The sequence below is a fragment of the Callospermophilus lateralis genome, chromosome 20, assembly GCF_048772815.1.
Source record: "Callospermophilus lateralis isolate mCalLat2 chromosome 20, mCalLat2.hap1, whole genome shotgun sequence".
Taxonomy (NCBI): Eukaryota; Metazoa; Chordata; class Mammalia; order Rodentia; family Sciuridae; genus Callospermophilus; species Callospermophilus lateralis.
Genome location: NC_135324.1, coordinates 4,033,015 through 4,051,801, shown reverse-complemented (window position 1 = coordinate 4,051,801; position 18,787 = coordinate 4,033,015). Strand labels below are relative to the sequence as shown.

At 57.6% G+C, this 18,787-nt stretch overlaps 1 protein-coding gene across 7 annotated transcripts in view; it reads right to left on the bottom strand.

The window, feature by feature from the left end:
- Positions 1 to 14,184: 14,184 nt before the first annotated feature.
- Positions 14,185 to 18,787, bottom strand: part of Tmcc1 (transmembrane and coiled-coil domain family 1) — a 166,375-nt gene continuing 161,772 nt past the window's right edge. For all 7 annotated transcript variants that reach the window (XM_077106217.1, XM_077106216.1, XM_077106218.1 and 4 more), the window contains one exon: positions 14,185 to 17,944. In XM_077106217.1, coding sequence (XP_076962332.1) covers positions 17,630 to 17,944 — 315 coding nt within the window. In that variant the 3' untranslated portion in view covers positions 14,185 to 17,629. The remainder of the gene's footprint in view (positions 17,945 to 18,787) is intronic.

The window sequence follows — 18,787 nt, the reverse complement described above, 5'->3', positions numbered from 1 at the left end:
CGCGATCAGATCAAGGGAAGGTCTCTGTCTGGAGCTAACACAGTCTTTAATGACTCGCTCACACTTGTCACTGTTCCTTTTTAATGGAAAGAAGGTCTGCAGCTCAGTGCAGGGGCCATCAGCTTTCTGGCCACGTGGTCCCCCGGCCTGCTGGGATTTGCAGCCCGCGAGTGTAGACGTCTTTGGAAAGTGAGTTCATTTAAAGACAGACTCCCAGGGGGTTGGAAAAGGTCCCCAATTTAGAAATGTGGGGAACATCCAGTGCTTGGGAACACGGGGCCGCGGTGGCCCACAGAAGGGCATGTCCCGGCCTGCAGCGTCCAAGGCCAGGGGCCGGGCCTCTGAGCACGGTCCCCTCCAACAGCGGAGGCCAGCGCTGGGCCGAGGAGGGGCTCCTGCCCTGGCCTCCTGCCCTGGCCTCCCTTGGGCTCGGCCTCTGAGATGGTTTTCTCTGCAGGAAATGCTCCTGACACTTGTCCACAGGAAGGTTCTAGAAACAGAATGCTCCAGGGCAGCTTGGTGCCCCCAGCCAGGGGGCCTGGGCGGAGCTAGGAGCTGTCACTGTGGCTTCTGGGGGGGCCTTACCCAACTCTTCCCTCCTGGAAGCAACCCTGAGAGACGGGTTTTTATCAGATCCATTTTACAGATGGAGAAACAGGATCAGAGACACACCACCACTTGCCTGCTGTGGCACAGCTCTTCACCACTTTGTCCCCTCCTGCCCCTTGCCTTGGAGTAGAGGCACCTGAATTCCAGACCCTGTTCTGGGTCTGAGCTGGGTGGCACTGCCTCTCTGTGAGCTCAGTTTCCATATCCGGGAGACGGGACTGCCATTCATGTCACCCCACCGGGTGACAATGGTGGACACATGTCAAGGCACCCAGCGCATCATGAAATGCAGGATTGGAGCGGCCAACGCTGAGGATGTGGCCATCTGTGCCGGGCACCAACAAGGGCTTTGACATATATCAACCCACATGAGGCCTGCGCCTTGACTTCCTCCCTTCTTCTCCTAAAGGCTCAGAGAGGCCTACCGGCCTGCCTGAAGTCACACAGCCAATAAGTGACCTCTAACTACTTGCCTGCCTCCCCTTGCTCCTCCACATTGGGTCTGTGGTCACTGCCAACGTCACTCCCCAGGGTGAGCCATGAGGGCTGGGGTGACCCTGCAGCCACAGTGCCTGTCACACTGATGGGGTCCTACACAATCTTGGCAGCTGTTGTCCCCTTGGGGTGTCCTTGGCTCCGCCCCTGGGTTCTGGAGTGTCCCCTTCCCTGTCTGCTCCGGATGCCACCCGCTGGGACGGGGCTTTCCAGGCTGGGAGGGAGGGAGGGCGAGGAGCCCAGCCCGAGTCCCCTGTGTCCCTGGGGGTGAGGTGGCGGGGCCTCATTCCTGCTGTGAGCGGGGCCCTCTGTGGTCAGGGGCGGGGACCGCGGGCGCCTGGCCTGCCGAGCCCCCGCGTGGCCCCTTTGTGCTCTGTGAGGCGGATAATGGAGGGCATTCTCAGACGGCCACTCATGGGTCTGCGCCTGTCAGGGGGCCCCTGGCTCCACACTGGGGCCTCTGTGCCCGCCGCCACTGCCCCGGGGCCCCCACCCACATTCCCAGGCCGGGAGGCGGCGCTCCCTGGGTGGACAGGAGGCCCTGCCTGTGTCCCCGGGAACCACAGGGAGGCAGGAAGGTCCAGAGCTGATGGCACCCGGGTCCTGCGGGTGGCGCTCCAAGATCTGTCCTGAGAACCCCACTGGATGGATGGGTAAACTGAGGCAGGCCTGGCTCAAACCCTGCCTGTCTGGCCAGGTCTGTTCCAGCCCATGCTGAGTCGACACCTAGGGACATGCCCCTCTGGGCCTCAGTTTCCTTTTCTGTCAAATGGGCTGCTTCCTGGGAGTGCTGCACCATGAGCCGGGGCTGGGGCTGTCCTGGATGGCTCCCCGAGACCCGAGGACCTCCAGGGACCTCCGCAGCCCCGTCCTCCCTGCAGATGAGAAAGAATGACAGCCCGGCCTGGTGGCGCGTGTCCGTAATCCTGGTGGCTTGGGAGGCTGAGGCAGGAGGATCGCAAGTTGGAGGCCAGCCTCTGCAACTCAGCAAGAGTTCCCCCTAAGCAGCTTAGGGAGACCCTGTCTCAAAATAAAAAATAAAAATGGCTGGGGATGCAGCTTAGAGGTGGAGCACCCTTAGGTTTAGTCCCCAGTACCCAAAAAAAAGGGACCCCCCAGTCGTTCTTCCCGTCCTCCCTGGTTTCCTTGGTGAACTCCTATGTATCCCTCGGAACCCAGTCCAGAGGGTCCTGCTTCTCCCCCGGCCTCCACACCCAAGCTAAGCCACGATGGAGGGCCGAGCGCCAAGCACAGCTCTTCCTCTGTCCCTCCCCCTCCCGCCTTGTGCAGCCTTAGCTGAGCACCTACTGTGTGCCAGGGACTGGGGATAGCAGAGTGGTCCCACAGAGGCACGGGCCCTGGCCTCAGCCTGCCTCAGGGGATACAGTCTTAAATGACTCCCATCATTACATCACTGCAAAGGACCATGAGGGGTGAAACGGGGTCGTTCTAGAAGTTTCTCACTGCTGGACTTTGAACCCGTGGTCCTCAGGGACTCTTGAGCTGACATCTGCAGAATGCGGAGAAGTTGGGCAGGTGGAGAAAGGTGGAGGCTCCCGATGGGGAATCTTCTGGTCTTGGGCTTCACTGGTCTTGGATGGTCTAGCCTGTAACACTGGAAGGTCTAGCCTGGAACCCTGGATGGTCTAGCCTCGAACACTGGATGGTCTAGCCTCGAACCCTGGATGGTCTAGCCTTGAACCCTGGAAGGTCTAGCCTTGAACCCTGGAAGGTCTAGCCTTGAACCCTGGATGGTCTAGCCTCGAACACTGTATGGTCTAGCCTGGAACCCTGGATGGTCTAGCCTCGAACCCTGGAAGGTCTAGCCTTGAACCCTGGAAGGTCTAGCCTCGAACCCTGGAAGGTCTAGCCTGGAACCCTGGATGGTCTAGCCTCGAACACTGGATGGTCTAGCCTCGAACCCTGGAAGGTCTAGCCTGGAACCCTGGATGGTCTAGCCTTGAACCCTGGATGGTCTAGCCTTGAATCCTGGAAGGTCTAGCCTTGAACCCTGGATGATCTAGCCTTGAACCCTGGATGGTCTAGCCTCGAACCCTGGAAGGTCTAGCCTTGAATCCTGGAAGGTCTAGCCAGGAACCCTGGATGGTCTAACCTCTGACCTTAGATGGTCCAGCCTCTGGCCTCAGGTGTTCTCCTCTGCTCCTGGATGGTCCAGCTGTAGCCTTGGCTGGTCTGGCTCTGCCCTTGGGCAGCGTGGCCTGGATTTCCCTGGCTAAGGGTCCCTTCCACTGGGGAACCTGGAAGGGGTACTTCAGGGACTTTGAGTGACACCGTCCTCCTTACTCCAGAGCAGTGTCTGGGGATGAGCCACCCCTCGGCCTGGACTTCCCCCGCGACTTCCCGTCCTTACTGGGGACCTGAGTGGAAAAGGCCCAGAAGTCCCCAGGCCTGCGGTCAGGGCCAGCACAGCCCTGGGCTCCCCGCCCACCTTCTCCCTAGGCCCCTGTGCCCTCCCAGGGCCGCCTGACCCCCACCATCCAGGCTCCCGTGCCAGCCAGCAGGGAGGTCTGGGCCCTTTAGGGGTACGCCCACGTCCCCCACGTCACAGTGCAGAACACGGGAGGCTGCGGGGCCAGAGGGACCTGGGTTCGAACCCAGCGCTGCCCTCTCCTCCCTGTGGGGACTTGGCACAGCCTTCTCCCGGGAGCATCGATGTGTCCATCTGCATAATGGGCAGAAGCTGCTCCTCTGGTTGACAGGAGCCTTGTCACCCCAGTGCTTCCTGGTCACACGGCAGAAGGCCGTCACCCACAGGTGGAAAGACCTGGTGGCATAAGAGCAGCTGATGCTTAGGAGCTTCCAGAGGGCGGGCCCTGTGGAGAGCCTGCCGAGGGTCCAGGTGGACCTCAGCAGCCGACCGGGCGGCCCTTTCTAGGATCCCCACTTTACAGATAGAAGAGCTGAGGCTCGGGCAGTTGGCTGGCTTGTCCAGGCCACAGGAGTCAATGGCACAGGCGGGGCTCTGTCGCAGGCTGTTGGTGGCAACTGTGAGTGACCCACAGCCCCTCTCAGGGGACGAAGGTGGAGGCCGGCCGTCTGCCCAGCCGTCCATCCAGGAGAGCTATTTCCAGGTCCCGGAAACAGGAAGGGCCCGGCCACCACCCAGGGCGGCAGGAAGGAGAGGAAGGGGATGCGGGGACCCTCCTGGGCCACCGGCAGCCGGGGGTGGGGGGGCACGGAAGCCGCTGAGGTCAGCGCAGATGGGCCGCCTGGCCATTGTCCTCTGCACCTGGGGCCTGTCAGGAGGTGGGGACACCAATCTGGGCCCCTCCACGGGCTGCGACTGCGCTTATCACAATGGCTCCTCACGTGAGCAGAGTCTCCCTGGCCCCATTTTATACAGCACCAAAGAGAGGCCTGGAGGTGACCGCCAGGGTGTGGGGCTGGTGTCCAGGGCCCAGGCTTCTGGTTTGAGTTCCATCTCTTATCTTCAGGGTCAGACTAAGGTCAAAGATGGGCTCTGGGGCTCTAGGGCTCACGCCTGTCATCCCAGCAGTTCGGGAGGCTGAGGCAGGAGGATTGAAAGTTGGAGGCCAGCCTCAGCCACTCAGTGAGACCCTGCCTCTAAATAAAATCTAAAAAAGGGCTGGGGATGGGGCTCAGGGATTAAGTGCCCCGCGAGTTCAACCTCTGGTACCAAAAACCAAAAAGTCCCTGGGTCTCTGGGGCTGGAAAGGTCCCTCCAGCTGCTAAGGGACCCTGTTTCTCCCTGTGCCACCCCCTGGGGCTCCTGGGTCCCCCAGGATGGCACAGCTGGGGTTGGGAGCCCCCCTGGGAGCACCCCTCTGAGGTAAGGGCCAGGGCAGCCGCGGGCACATGTGTCAGAGGCAGGAGGTGGCCGGGCGCTCTCACTTCCTCCCTGGACCCGTGTCACCCCACCCCTGATCCTCCAGTCTCACTTCCGCCTCTTCCAGAGCCGCTGCCCTCCTCCAGGAAGCACCTGGGGTTGGAAGGGCCACACCAGGAGGCCTGGCCCCCGAGGGACGCCCCCCTGGACATTGGGTCAAGGGAAGGCAGAACCAGGCAGGTTGAACCCCCCAGGCTCATCACAGGGGAGTGGCCTCTGAATGGAGAGGTTTGAGTTTGGCACCTGCCGATACTCCCAGCGACTCGGGAGGCTGAGGCAGGAGGATCGCACATTCGAGGCCAGCCTCCGCAATTCAGCTTGACTCTGTCTCAAGATAAAATATAAAAAGGGCTGGAGATGGGGCTCAGTGGTTGAGCGCCTCTGGGTTCAACCCCTGCTACCAAAACCAGATCAATAAATTAATACATTCAGCCGCGGGCTGGAGATGTGGACTTCCAAGAGGGACCAGAGGCCAAGGGGCAGCTGCGAGCTTGGCCGATGGGGGTTCAGGGAGTCCCAGAGGCTTAATGAGGGGACACTCAGTCTGCCTTGGCCCAGCCCCTCACTGGTGGCCTCCCTAAAGCCCTAGAGGAACAGACTCTCAGCTCATTTGGCAGGTGAGGGGGACAGGCAGGCTCAGCGGAACCCTTTGGAAAAATATATTTTGAGTCAGGGTCTAAGTTGCTGAGGCTGGCCTTGAACTCTCGATCCTCCTGCCTCAGCCTCCTGAGCAGCTGGGATGATAGGCATGCACCGATTCGGACCTAGGAAGCCCAGGCCTGAGCTTGACCCTCTGGTTCCCACCTAAGGCTGGGCCTCGTGTGGCCGGGGAGGGCCAGAGAGGTGAAGTGAGGTGGCTCCTAGGAGCCTCTTAAGTGCTTCAGCCAGAGCAGGATTTATAGCGGCTTGGAGTCCCCTCTGCCCATAATTCACTTCCTTTTGCAGGGCCATCTGCCCTACCCGGTTGGGAATCGGCTGGGAGAAGTGGGGGGTGAGCTATTTTTAGCACCCGCGGGGAGCTGGTGGGGTAGGATTTATGGGCAGGGGCTCTGCTCCCAGCCTCCTGGGGTCCTGGAGGTTCCCAACCAGGACGGGCCACTGCCTGGGCACTCACCCCCAGCTCCTGCCTCTGCTGAGCCAGGCCGGCCCTTGGCTTGTGCTGTGGCTGCTACCGAGTGCTGTGATCAGTCTCATTTTGCAAAGAAGAAAACAGGATCAGAGAGGCACACTCACTGCCTAAGGTCACACAGCCAGGAGTTTTGAGCCCTGGAGGCCCCGCCCTTCGGTTTTCCCAGGTCGCGGTGCCGGGGCTCCTTCCCTCCCGGCCCACGTCCTCCCCCTCTGCGGCTCCTCCAGAGGCCGGAAGGAAGCCGAGGTGGGAAGCGGCCCTGGGTCCAGATGAGAAACTGCTTACAAGGAGGGAAAAAAATCCATCCCATTGTCTCGCCTGCCTGCCGGCTTCGCCCCAAAAACAAAAACAACATCACACTCCAGCTGGGAGGGCGTCCGGCCGGCTCTGCACCATATGGAACCTTCCAGCTCCCGTCCGGCCTTGGTGCATCGCTCGGAGCCGGCTCCTGGGTGCAGTTCCCGACCCTCATCCATGCTCCTGTGGTCCCAGCTTTGCACTTGACCCAGTGCAGCCCAGAGATCAGTATCCAGGAAAGAAATTTGGAGGAACCTGCCACAGGCCATTAGGGCCCAGGCCTAGGCTGTGGCAAGGGCGATGATTAGAATATCCAGGTGCAACCAACAAGGGGGCCTTGCACATGCCCCGTGAATCCCAGCAACTGGGGAGGCTGAGGCAGGAGGATCGCAATTTGTGGAGGCCAGCCTCAGCCACTTAGTGAGACCCTGTCTCTAAAATGTAAAAAAAGGGCTGGGGCTGGGGCTCAGTGGATATAAAGGGCAGGTAGAGTCTGGACCCTCCTAACCTAGAGGTCCCCAAAGGGCCTCTACTGGACCCCAAAGAATTTTTTTCCTCAACCCTCTCCCCCAGCAACAGAATCCCCGCTCTTGGTGGCAGGCCCTGGTGTGGACCAGGACAGGCCTGCCCACCCCCGTGCCAGGGCCTGGGTGTCCTCTTCCCCCAGCCTCCTCTCTCCTCTGATGGATCCTTCTAGAACCTTCTCCCAGCCTCCTCTCTCCTCTGATGGATCCTTCTAGAACCTTCTCCCAGCCTCCTCTCTCCTCTGATGGATCCTTCTAGAACCCCGCGGCTGGCTCCCTGCTCCCTGGCTACCCCGAGCCAAGTCCGTGGTGTCCCCAGTGCCAGCCTGCCCCCGTGGCCTGTCCTTCCCACAGTCCTGGGGAGCCTATGGAGGTCACCACCCGCTCCTGCTCCCGCGGGCTCCTGGCCGTCAGGAGACAGGGCCTGGCACATAGTAGGTGCCCCAGAAAGATCTGCTGAGGGCAGACACCAGGCCCTTCCTGCATCAGAATCTTGGGGAGCCTGTGGGGCCCCAGCAGGCCTCTGCACCTGACTTCCTGGGATTCTTCCTGAGGCTCCTTGTTGGGGAGGGAGGCTGGGTGTCAGGCCAGCAGGAGGCAGCTCAAGACTCAGCGCCCTCACTGTTGACTTGGGGACTCAACGCAGAGGCCTCCCTCCTGGGAGCACAGGAAGATTGGCGCCTGCTCAGTCATGGGGCTGGGGGGTGGTTCTCTGGACACTGGCCTTTTAATTTTTTAAATTAACAAATATATTTTGGGTAATAGGGGTGGAACCTACAGTCACTCTAACACTCAGCTACATCGTCCGTCTTTCTTAGTTTTTCTTTTTTTTTTTGTTTTGAGACACTGTCTCCCTCAATGGCAGAAGCTGGCCTTGAACTTGTGATCCTCCAGCCTCCGCCTCCTGAGTTGCTGGGATTACAGGCGTGCAGCACTGCCCCCTGCTGGCGGGGAAGGCGCTTGCCTTTCCATCTGGCAGACTCTTGAGGCAACTCCCCAGCCCCTGAAATTAATATGAGGAACACCAGGTACTGGGCAGGATGTGGGAGGACCGGACTCCTATACAGGGCTGCTGCAGGGACATGGGCTGACTGGTATTGTCACTCTGGAAAACCGGTGATCAGTTTCTTTTCTTTTTCTAAAGTCAAACATACGGCTGGGGGCGAAGCTCAGGAATGGAGCAGCTTGTCCAGCATGTGGGGGTCTCTGGGTTCCTAGTGACGCCTGCCTGTAATCCCAGCAATTTGGGAGACTAAGGCAGGAGGATTGATTGCCCATCGGAGGCCAGCCTCAGCAACTTAGCAAGATCCTGTTTCAAAGAAATAAATCTTAAAAAATTAAAACAATAATTTTTTAAAAAAGGCTGGGCATGTCACTCAGTGGTAGAGCACCCCTGGGTTCAATTCCTGTATAAAAAAAAAATAGAAAAATAAGAAAAAAAAATCCCACATAGACTTATACAATCCAACAATCCTGTAGCGAGGTGTGAAAATGAAAGCACAGATTCATAAACAACCTGTACCTGAAGGTGGGTCTCAGGGTATTCATAAGCTGGAGACATGACCCTTGCAATGGAGGCGTCCCCTACCACACCACGACAAGACCCAGGTGTGGAGGAGCCCAGCCGGGTGGGCCATGTCTCCCAGAGTCAGAGCCTCCACGTGATACCCACACCCTTTACCATCCTAAGGACAAGTGACTGATCTGGTTGACAAGTGACTGATCTGGTTGCTAGAGGCTGGGGCTGGGGACAGGGATGGACTGGCCAAGGGACACCAGGGCATCTTCTGGGGACCTTGGCAAGGGCGTCCAGGGCCTCAGGTGTAAAACTTCACCAGACTTCAAATTTGAGGCCTGTCCGTGTCCCTCCATGTCAATGGCACTTCGGCCCCAAAACAGAGAAGTTTTGGAGACGCCCCCGCCGGTCCCGGCGCTGACCAGCCCGTGCCGCACCAGTTCCTGCACCAGGCGCCCGTGTCGCCAGGACAGCGGGTGTGGGGGACGCCGCGTGGCCAGGGACGACCCAGGGAGGGCACCCGAGCCAGGGTCCAGGCTCCCAGACCCTCTGGCCGCCCGCCCAGGCCGAGGGAGGCCGGAAACCGGGTGGGGACCGCTGGGCGGAGATCGCGAGCCAGACGATTGTTCGCGCGCCCGCCGGCCCCGCCCATTGCCTCGACGCCCCGCCCCTCCACGCCCGCCCAGTACCTCGCCGCCCACCCGCCCCGCCCATTGTCTCGAAGCCCCGCCCCGCCCACCCAGTGCCTCGACGCCCCGCCCCTCCCCTCCCATTGTGTAGACGCCCCGCCCCGCCCCCGTCTCTACGCCCGCCCCGCCCACCACAACGGCGCCCCGCCCCTCCCCGCCCATGGTCTAGACGCCCCGCCCCCTCCCGCCCCGTGCCTCGATGCCCCGCCCCGCCCACTGTCCCGACGCCCCGCCCCCTGCCGCCTGGGAGCCTCTGCAAGGTCCGAGTGGGGTCGGATCCCGCGTCCCAGGGCGGCTCCCGAGGGCTGGTGGCGGGTGGCACGCCACATGCGGTCACCAAAGTCCCCCGCCAGCGCGTCCCGCTCCTCGCTTGGAAGCGGGACGACAGCCAGCGGGCGGAGCACCGGCTGCGGGTCCTCAGCCTCGGGTTCCCGGTTCCGGGGACGCTCCAGCTCCCTGAGCTCCCGGAGCCCGCGCTCCGCTCCGCAGGGTAGTGGCCGGGTCTCCCGCGCTCCTTTTCTGGTCGAGCATGACGTAGGCACGCTGTCCCCAGAGGGCAGGGCCACCTTTAGCCTTCCCCACCCTCATTGGACACCCTTGGACTCTTGAGCGCCTCGGGGACCACGCTCCCTCGCGGATGGTCCCCTGGGAGCAAAGCGGGGCACTCAAGGATTTAGGGACAAACATTCCCGCCCTTGCGCAAGCACGCGCGCTGTCAGCTGTCATTGAGGACACGCGGGGACACCAGAGAACTGGGAGTCCCTGGCGGCTAGTGACTGTTCGTTTGCATAGAAGGGGGACGGGGCGGGGGAGGGGGCTGTTGGCTCCCGGGGCGGGGACACCAGGCGGGAACCCAGGACCAAGAGGAAGCCCTGGAGCGAGGATGTACTTGGTGGGTGGCAGGGCGCGGGGTTCGGGAGGTGAGATCGGAGGTGACATTAGGGAGCCCAGACTTTAGGGGAGTTGCGGGATTTGAGTCTCATCCAGGGAGGATCAGGGGGAGGGGGATGGGCCGGCTGTTTGCAGAGGAAAGACGGAGTCAGGGAGGCTTTGGGGCCTCAGTTTCCCCGGTTGCACAAAGCGTCAGGGTTGACACTGGCACACTGTGGCTCCTGTGAAGGCGACTTCGCCCGGTTTGCATGAGACGTGGGCTCGTAGCGGTTCACACGGGCAGCCGGACCTCGGCACGAGGGGGACTCGAACCCGCAGCCGGAGGGACGCCCAGGGCGGGAGGCTCCCACCGGCAGGTGGCTGCTGAGAGCCGCCCCCAGCCCAGTCCAATTGGGCGCAGGGTTTGAGGTCGGGACGCGCAGGGTGCGCTCCCCGAAATGGCCACTAGACGGCGACAGAGACCAGGTTTTCTTTCCCTTGGCCATCATTTCAACATGGACAGGACACTAGTGAGAACAGAACCCAGAGTCCTGGGTCCCCTCCTCTATTCAGATGCACCAGGTTTTAACACTCTGCTCCCCACATCCGCCTGCGTGTTCACGCCTGTCTCCAAACCCTGGAGGGAGAGGTGCAGAGGCCACGCCCCTTGAACCCTAAACCTTTCACAGGATTTCCCAAGAATAAGGACATTCTATGGCTCAGTCACTGCAGAATTCTCAAAATCAGGAGATCTGACCATGGTGCAATACTTATTCCTTACTCACATGTCACCAACTGTCCCCTGAGGATTTCTTTCTTTCCTTTTTTTTTGGGGGGGGACTGGGGATTGAACCCAGGGACACTTAACCACTGAGCCCCATCCCCAGCCCTTTTTATTTTTTATTTTGAGACAGAGTCTTGACAAGTTGCTTGGGGCCTTGATAAATTGCCGAGTCTGGCCTCCAACTTGCAGTCCTCCTGTCTCAGCCTCCCAAATTGTCAGGATTACAGGCATGTGCCACCGTGCCCAGCAAGAAGAAGTTTGTAGGAGACACATGTAGACTCACGTTCCTGGCCTGAACTAGGTTAGGCTGAAAAGGGGATTATTTACCAGTGGGCTGGTTTTTTTCTTTTTTCCCCCTCACATGGTGGGGCATATGTGTGGTGGCCACAGGGGAGCTGCCATAGCCCCAGTGCTGTGGTGTGTGCTACTGCTCACCCTCTCACTTGCCTGGGGACCTTTTGCAAGGGCCAAGCACTGGCCATGACCTCTCTCTGGTCCCAGGTTCTACAGCACTAGACGGAGAACGCAGAGGCTCCCAGGCAGACAGCGTGGCTCAAGTTAGGGGAGGCATGGTCCTGGGAGGGAAGGGTGGTCCCTTATACTCCTCCATCAGACAGGTCACCTGGAGGCGAGTGACAAAGCCCGACTCAAACTAGCTTTGGCAATGGAGATAACTGGCGCGGTGGCACACGCCTGTAATTCCTGCGACTTGGGAGGCTGAGGAAGGAGGATTGCAAGTTGGAGACCAGCCTCGGCAACTTAGTGAGGCCCTAAACAACTTGGAAAGATCCTGTCTCAAAATAAAAAATAAAAAGGGCTGGAGAGGTGGGAGGTGGCTCCGTGGTGACGCGACCCTGGGTTCAATCCCCAGTACTTCATCCAGGGCTGCTGCCAGGAGCTGGACTGGTTTGTGGGGAACCTGACTCCCCTGTTCTGGCCTGGCCTCCCCCCGACCCAGTGCCTTCAGGCAGGAAGATGACCTCCTAGCTCCCAAGACAGGGAGCAAGAGTTGCAGGAGTCGGATGGGCTGACTTGGATCAGGCACCCATTCTTTTTTCTTTCCTCCTGTCCTTCTGTCCTCTTTCCTTTTTGTGGTCCTGGGGATGGGACCCAGGACCTCACATGTGCCAGGAAGGTGCTCTACCCCTGAGCTACACCCCTAGCCCCAAGCTTCAGCTTTCACAAGCGACACACTCTATGAAAATTAATCATCTAGGGGCTGTTTGGTATTTTATTTAGAGACAGGGTCTCACTGAGTGCCTTAGGGCCTCCCTAAGTTGCTGAGGTTGGCCTCAAACTCACGATCCTCCTGCCTCAGCCTCCCAAGCTGTTGGGATTACAGGTATGCACCATCGCGCCTGGCTTAAAGGGTCTTAAAGGATATGGAGCCATAAGGTAGTTCAAATCTTGCTAAGTTGCTTAGGGCATTGCTAAGTTGCTGGCTGGCCTCCAATTTACAATCCTCCTCCCTTACCTCAGCCTCCTGAGTCTGGGATTACGGGCGTGCTCCCTCGTGCCCAGCTCCAGAGACATCTTGATGGGTTCTGAGTTTTGACCAGTTGAACACAACTCACAAATTTCGTGAAGAATAGAGAGGGGAGTTTGCCCATTATTGTCTTAAGGTTCTAGTTCATGTGGCAAAGGTCAACACTATGGTTGTTTTTTTAGATCATGGAATGTTTTATGCAGTGGGAACACCAATGTACTCAGCATCGTATGGACATTCGTACCTTTGCCTCAAATCCCTCCCCAACTCCCTTCTGGCTCCCCCGATCCTGGTGGGGTCCGCCTAGTTGTCAACTACAGATGGCCACCTGTCCCGTCTGATGGGGAGCCCTTCAAGTGTGCATGGCTATTCACCGAGGGGACCAATACTTTATTGTTGGAGGAGAACTATGGTGAGTTTACAGCCAGGACACGGAGAGTCCAGAAAAAGTAGCCGACTGACCTTCTCAAGGTCAAAAAAGGGCCTGGTACTCATTCTGCAAGTGGTCGACCACTAAGCTGGACCTTCAGCCCCCGCAACTTACTTCCTTATCCAGCAAAATGGAACAGCAGAAATAGCAAGAGTTGGAGAGTCAAATTCAGCCAAGTTCAAGTCCCGACTTTGCCATTTACTAATGAAATGGTGTGTCTATAGGAAAAAATCCAAACCACCTACTCCAGCTTTTGCTTTCCACCTGCAAAATGGAAATTATACCACCTCAGCCAGGAGTGGAGGCACATGCCTGTAATCCCAGGGTCTCGGGAGGCTCAGGCAGGAGGATTGCAAGTTTGAGGCCAGACTCAGCAACTTAGGGAGGCCCTAAGCAACTCAGCAAGACTGTTTCTAAATGAAAAAGAAAAACAGAGCTGGGGATGTGGCTCAGCGGTTAAGTGCCCCTGGGTCTAATCCCTGGTATTGATAAAAAAAAAAAAAAAAAAAAAAAAGAAAAGAAATTAGGAGTAAAAGTCAATATATTAGTCAACATATTATCTAATCCAATTCGGCCTGGGTGTTCTGCGGCTGCCTACCTGCGGGCATTCTCTGACATGATTTGCTTATTTTCTGGCTCCCCAAACCAACTCCAAGACCAGGGCCGGCCCAAATTCTGACTCCTGGGCCTGAGCTGGGGCAGAATGGCATTTGTGGTATGTCCTGACGTCAGCTGAGTGACACGGTGCTTGTTCTCAGGGAATCCTTAGTCTATAGACATTAATAACTGGGATCACTGTGAAGCATTTCCCTCTGGCCAGGTGCTGGGCTGAACACGGTGGTTTCATTTAACCCTCACGACCTTCTTTTGAGGTGGAGCGGTTATTTTAATTCATGTTTTCATCATGGCTTACTGTACCTGTTAGTAGTCTTGGTTTTTTTTTAGTACTCGGGATTGAACCCTGGGGTGCTCAACCTCTGAGCTACATCCCCAATCCTTATTTAGAGATGGGGTCTTGCTAAATGGCTGAGGTTGGCCTCTACCTTGCAATCCTCCTGCCTCAGCCTCCTTGTAGCTGAGCTTACGGGGGTGTACCATGGGGCCAGGCTCTTTAAAGTTTTTAGCGGGTGAAAATAAAGCAGACTCTGAGATTATACACTCTCTACTTTTGGGGCTTCTCTGTGTGCCTATTACTCACGGCATGGTTGGGATGTTGACCGTGTGGCCTACATATGAAGCCCCTTCCAATTGCACAATGTACAACCTGCCTATCTGTGCATGTCAGTCCAGCAACACACACAAAATCACACACACACACACACACACACTCTCTCTCTCTCTCTCTCTCTCTCTTTTCAACATTTACACTAGTGGAAAGTGTTCAGATTGGCGCACCTGCTGCCGGACACCTGAAAGGCTGAAACAAACCCAAGTCCAACCACCAGGCTAATAGCTGAGGTCTTTATTTCCATTTGTATGTACAGTAAAAGTCCTGCTGCCCATCAGCAGTGGCCACACACAACATAAATCTCTCTCAACACATTAGCAGCTTAAGATCTATCAACTACAGTGTTAAAGTTCACGCGTTCACAAGTGTCATTTCTGTAACTTTTCAGTTCGTGCAAGTGAGTTTTTATTCTTACACACTTGGAGAAAACACACTTACAGTCAGTCTAGTAGTCCATCCCTACTGAGGGTGTCACCTGGCAAACACGACACACAGCGCAAATGTCCACTCTTAGAGCCACATTCAAATCCCCAGGTTTCCTGTGGGCGGGAGGGCAGGGGCTTGGCCTTGGGGACTGCGGGTTTGGTTTGGTTTTAGATGCATAGAATTCGGCATTCCCTCCCTTCCTACTGTACCTCGAAGGGACGTGAAATTGGAAACACAACCAAATGCAGTGGGAACCACGTGGAAATGAGCTCACTGGGAGGACATGGCTGGCGAGGAAGGCTGCACCCCTGGGTTCTGCTTGGCACCAGATTTGGACCCAAAGAGGGACAAGGGAGTGAGTGGGAGGACCCAAGTCAGTGGCCCAGATAAAATTCACCCTCTTTTTGAATCTTAAGGAGCCGGGGGGGGGGGGGGTTCCTAGAAAGCCTTCCTCGCTAGGATGCACAGAGGGTAACGGGTGATGGAGACTGGAGCCCACAGCCCTTGGATGGTGACACACGGGGGGAAATCGTGGTCATCCCACAACCTGAACCGAGTCACCCAGGCGAAGGCAGCCAGCCTCACCCACCCAGGCCAGGCCCAGCAGGGACACAGAACTCAGGAATGCTCCATTTCAAAGAAAACGCACGCGGAGTCACTGAAGTGAGCGCGAGTTCTATAGAGAACAGTTAAGGGTGAGGTTCTAGAAGGGATTGGGACAGACAAGGGGACCTAGGAACGGCCACCCAGCGAGGAAACTCGAAGGCAACAGGGGTGGTCAGCGTGGAGCACAGGTGGGCACCAAAACATGGGTGGCTGCCGGGCGCGCGGGATGCACAGGATGGTGGGAGGGCTTGGTGAGCGGTCAGGACACAGGGGACAGGAAGGCACAATCGCACCTGCCCTGAACTGCGGTGGAAGGGGAGCGGGTCTGTCCGGGGCAGCTCTGGGCCTTCCAGAGGTGAAGACCTTCCCTCGATAGGAACCGTCCCAAAGGCAAATGGGAACAACGTCAACCCTCGGATCACAGTGCAGATCTCTGGAGCCACTAAGCAGCCGGAGACTCCAAGTTTGTCAGAAAAACTCCTGGGTTTCCGCGAGGGCATTTCTGAATGTTTCTTTTTGATGAACTCTGTAAGGCTCTCTTCTCTGAGCAATGAAGCTACAGCAGTCTGTCAAGGTCGTGGTGTCCTTTGGCACTCCTGCTCAAGTCGCTGCAGTGTTTCAGGCAAAGGTGACATGTTAAGGGTCTAGGCTTGGGGACGATTTGTTTTTGGCATGAATGTGAATTGGTTCTGATGGTTTCTATTTCTTAAAAAAGAAAAATCACCCCTGTGGTCCCTGCGCTGGGGGCTCATGGTGAGGGAGGCGCACTACAATCATCTGGGGTTGGGGTGCGACTGGTACCTGAGTTATAATATCAAGGGGTCCTGGAGACAGCCAGCTGACCGGGCAGGCCGCCTGGCCACAAAAGAAGGCCAGAGTGGTCCCCCACGCCATCCTTTCCCGCAGACAGGGCAACGCAGACCTGGTTCCAGAAGCAGCTCCTGGCGTGGGGACAGGCAAAGCGGGCTCTGCTCTCCAGGGCGTGGCCCAGGCCCCGAGCAGCACCTGGGCGCACAGACGGAGGACGAGAGGGAATGGCCTCGGGGACCCACACTGCGCAAAGACGAACCAGGCTCTCCAGGCGAGCTCCGAGTCCAGGTCCCACGAGGGTGATGGCCGCGGGCGGGGTGGGGAGGGCGGCGCAGCTCGTTTTCCTAAACTGTCTCCAAAAGTCCACTGAGCACAGTTCGCAAAGACGTCAGTCTTGATGAACAGGAAGCCGGCGACAGTGACACCCGAGACGTGGGTCCTCCTAACCTGACGGCCACTGGCTGCTGCGTGGAATCCTTCAGCAGGTCCTCCGAGGCAGGCAGAATAAAGCTTTGCAATCCAGGGAGCCGGGCGAGGAGCAGACAGAGGACGCACATCACTTTGGTTTCGGCCATCGGGGGTGTGACAATAAATTAAGGAAACACAAGGAATCGCTGTGACTCTCCATTTTTCCTGACAGCCCCAGCTCAAGGTCACTGAGTGAGTATTTCCTGGGGCCAAACAGTCCCCGCTCTAGCACGCGCTCTGGGGACACGGCCTCCCTGCCCCTGCGCACCTGGACTCCCCACCTCGCTGAGCCGGGGAGGGGTGGAGTGGGGTTGGCAGGACCCCACGAAGCAGCCACCACAGCGGGGCGTTGAGGGTGCGTGTCAAGACAGGGCCTTGTTCCCAGCGAGTCCCCTTCTCATGCTGTGTCAGGACAAGAGGGAGCAGCACATTTAAATAGCCACACGTCTCCATTTAAAAACATCACTTCTTTATTTCAAAGGAAAAATAAAAGACCCTCCCAACCCCCTTCCAAAAAAACCCAATAATAATAATAACAATAATAAAAAATCCTATTAGAAACCATAAGGAAGCACTGAGAGTTGGAGTATTACATTCTTCAAGTATGCTGTTCGGGTGTTTTATTTTTAAGGTGGTAACTATGCACACACACACGCGCACACACGCGCACACACACATATTTAAAAAAAAAAAAAAACAAAAAACCTTAAAAGTGCGGCCAAGGGATTTTGCTGAACATGACGGGTTTCAAGGATCTCCGGGGCTGCTTCTCAACACTGCAGGAGGACTGTGCGGTGACCCTGTGGCACAGGCTCTCACTTCTGTCTCCCAGCAACGTGAGGGGACCAGGTTCAGGAGTGACCGGGCTCCAGGGTGAGCGTGAATGGCCAACTGGGTGACAACGCCAGGGAGGTCCACGTGCTCTTCCACGGACGAGGAGACGCCACCCTGAATCCAAAAACTCACACATGGAATGTGGCAGGTTTCACAGTAGAGTCCCCGGGCGGGCGGGTGGGCGGGAGGTGGCGCCCCGGGGCGGGCGAGGGGCTGTCGGTCTTTCTGCCAACTGGGTGTCGCATCTTTTTAGTGGGTTAGTGAGTCCTTCAGGCCGCAGCTGAGATGCCTTGGGCGCTCCGGTGGTGGCTGTGTTAAAGGACGGGGAGGATTTGCATCCCAAGGAAAATCATGCTACATAAAAATGATCCAAGATTTTCGCCCAAAAAACTTCTTGGATAAAATCTAAAAAATACTATTGCAATTGCGTCTCTTGAAGAAAAAAACATTATTCTAAATGTAAACAGATTCACTCGACTCTTGCTGTGGGGGCGACTCGAGCAGGTGAGCTGTCCCTCCCGCTCGCCCGCCGTGTGCGCTCGCGAGGGCGTGGCCCAGCATCACCTGGGGGACGAGAAGAAGCGCTCCATGTAGCCCAGGAGGGCGTCCCAGTGCTTCCAGAGGAAGGCCACCAGGACCACGAGGAATAAAGTGCTGAACGTCCTGTTGCGCGTCTTCATGAGGGGGACCACGCAGTTGGCCACCGTGGACACGAAGACCAGGAGCACGGCCATGACGGCGAGCAGGATGTTGATGAGCTTGCCCAGCAGGTTCCGCGCCGTGGCGCTCTCCAGCCCCTCTAGCTGCACCACCTGCTGCTGCTGCTGCTGCAGCTCCATCTTGGAGATGCGGGTCTGGCAGGCCTCCAGCGCCTCCTGAGGGCCAAACAGGGATGTTAGTGCTGCCCCACGCAGGAGTGCGACGCCCCTGGGCCAGCCCATGCATCCTGGGCTGTGCCGGCCACGGGAAACACGCCACAGCCCGGGAGAAAAGGCCCAGCTCCCCGCCCAGTGGCCATCCCTCCCTCCACGGCCCCCTGGAAAGTGGCCATGCTTGCCTTAATATGGTCTGCAGCATTGTAATGGCAAGACCTCAAATGCAGGCTCTCTTTGAAGCATTATTAACTCAGCTGTAAACTCAGTGACTCGGACTCGGGAGGCTGAGGCAGGAGGATCTCAAGTTGGAGGCAGGCCTTAGGAACTAGGCAAGACCCCGCCCCTTCTTTTCTGGTACTGGGGACTGAACTAGAGGGCGTCCACCTGAGGCTCGCCCCCAGCCCTTTCTCTTCTCTTCTGAGACAGGATCTTGCTAAGTGGGTGAGGCTGGCCTTGAGCTTGTGATGGATCCTCTTACCTCAGCCTCCCAGGGCCACCCAAGGCCACCTGGTTTCTGAATCAAGTCAGTGCCTGAGTTCAGCACAGAGGAACTGTGACCTGCCCTGATGGCGTCACACAGCCCTTCTGGGTTGATCTCTGTGTCACATGCTAGACAAACGTTAAAGTGATCTGTTGTCCTCAAGACCAAGACCTTTACCCCGAGTGTTCATGATCTGCCAAGCATCCAGGGGACAGGATCCATTTCCCTAGCCATGGAGGCACACCTTCCAAAGTTGGAGCCTTGGGCTTTTCTGATCTTGGTTCCTTTTCTTCTCTTTTTGGCACTAGGGATTGAACCCAGAGATGCTTTACCACTCCGCTACATTTCAGGTCCTTTTTATT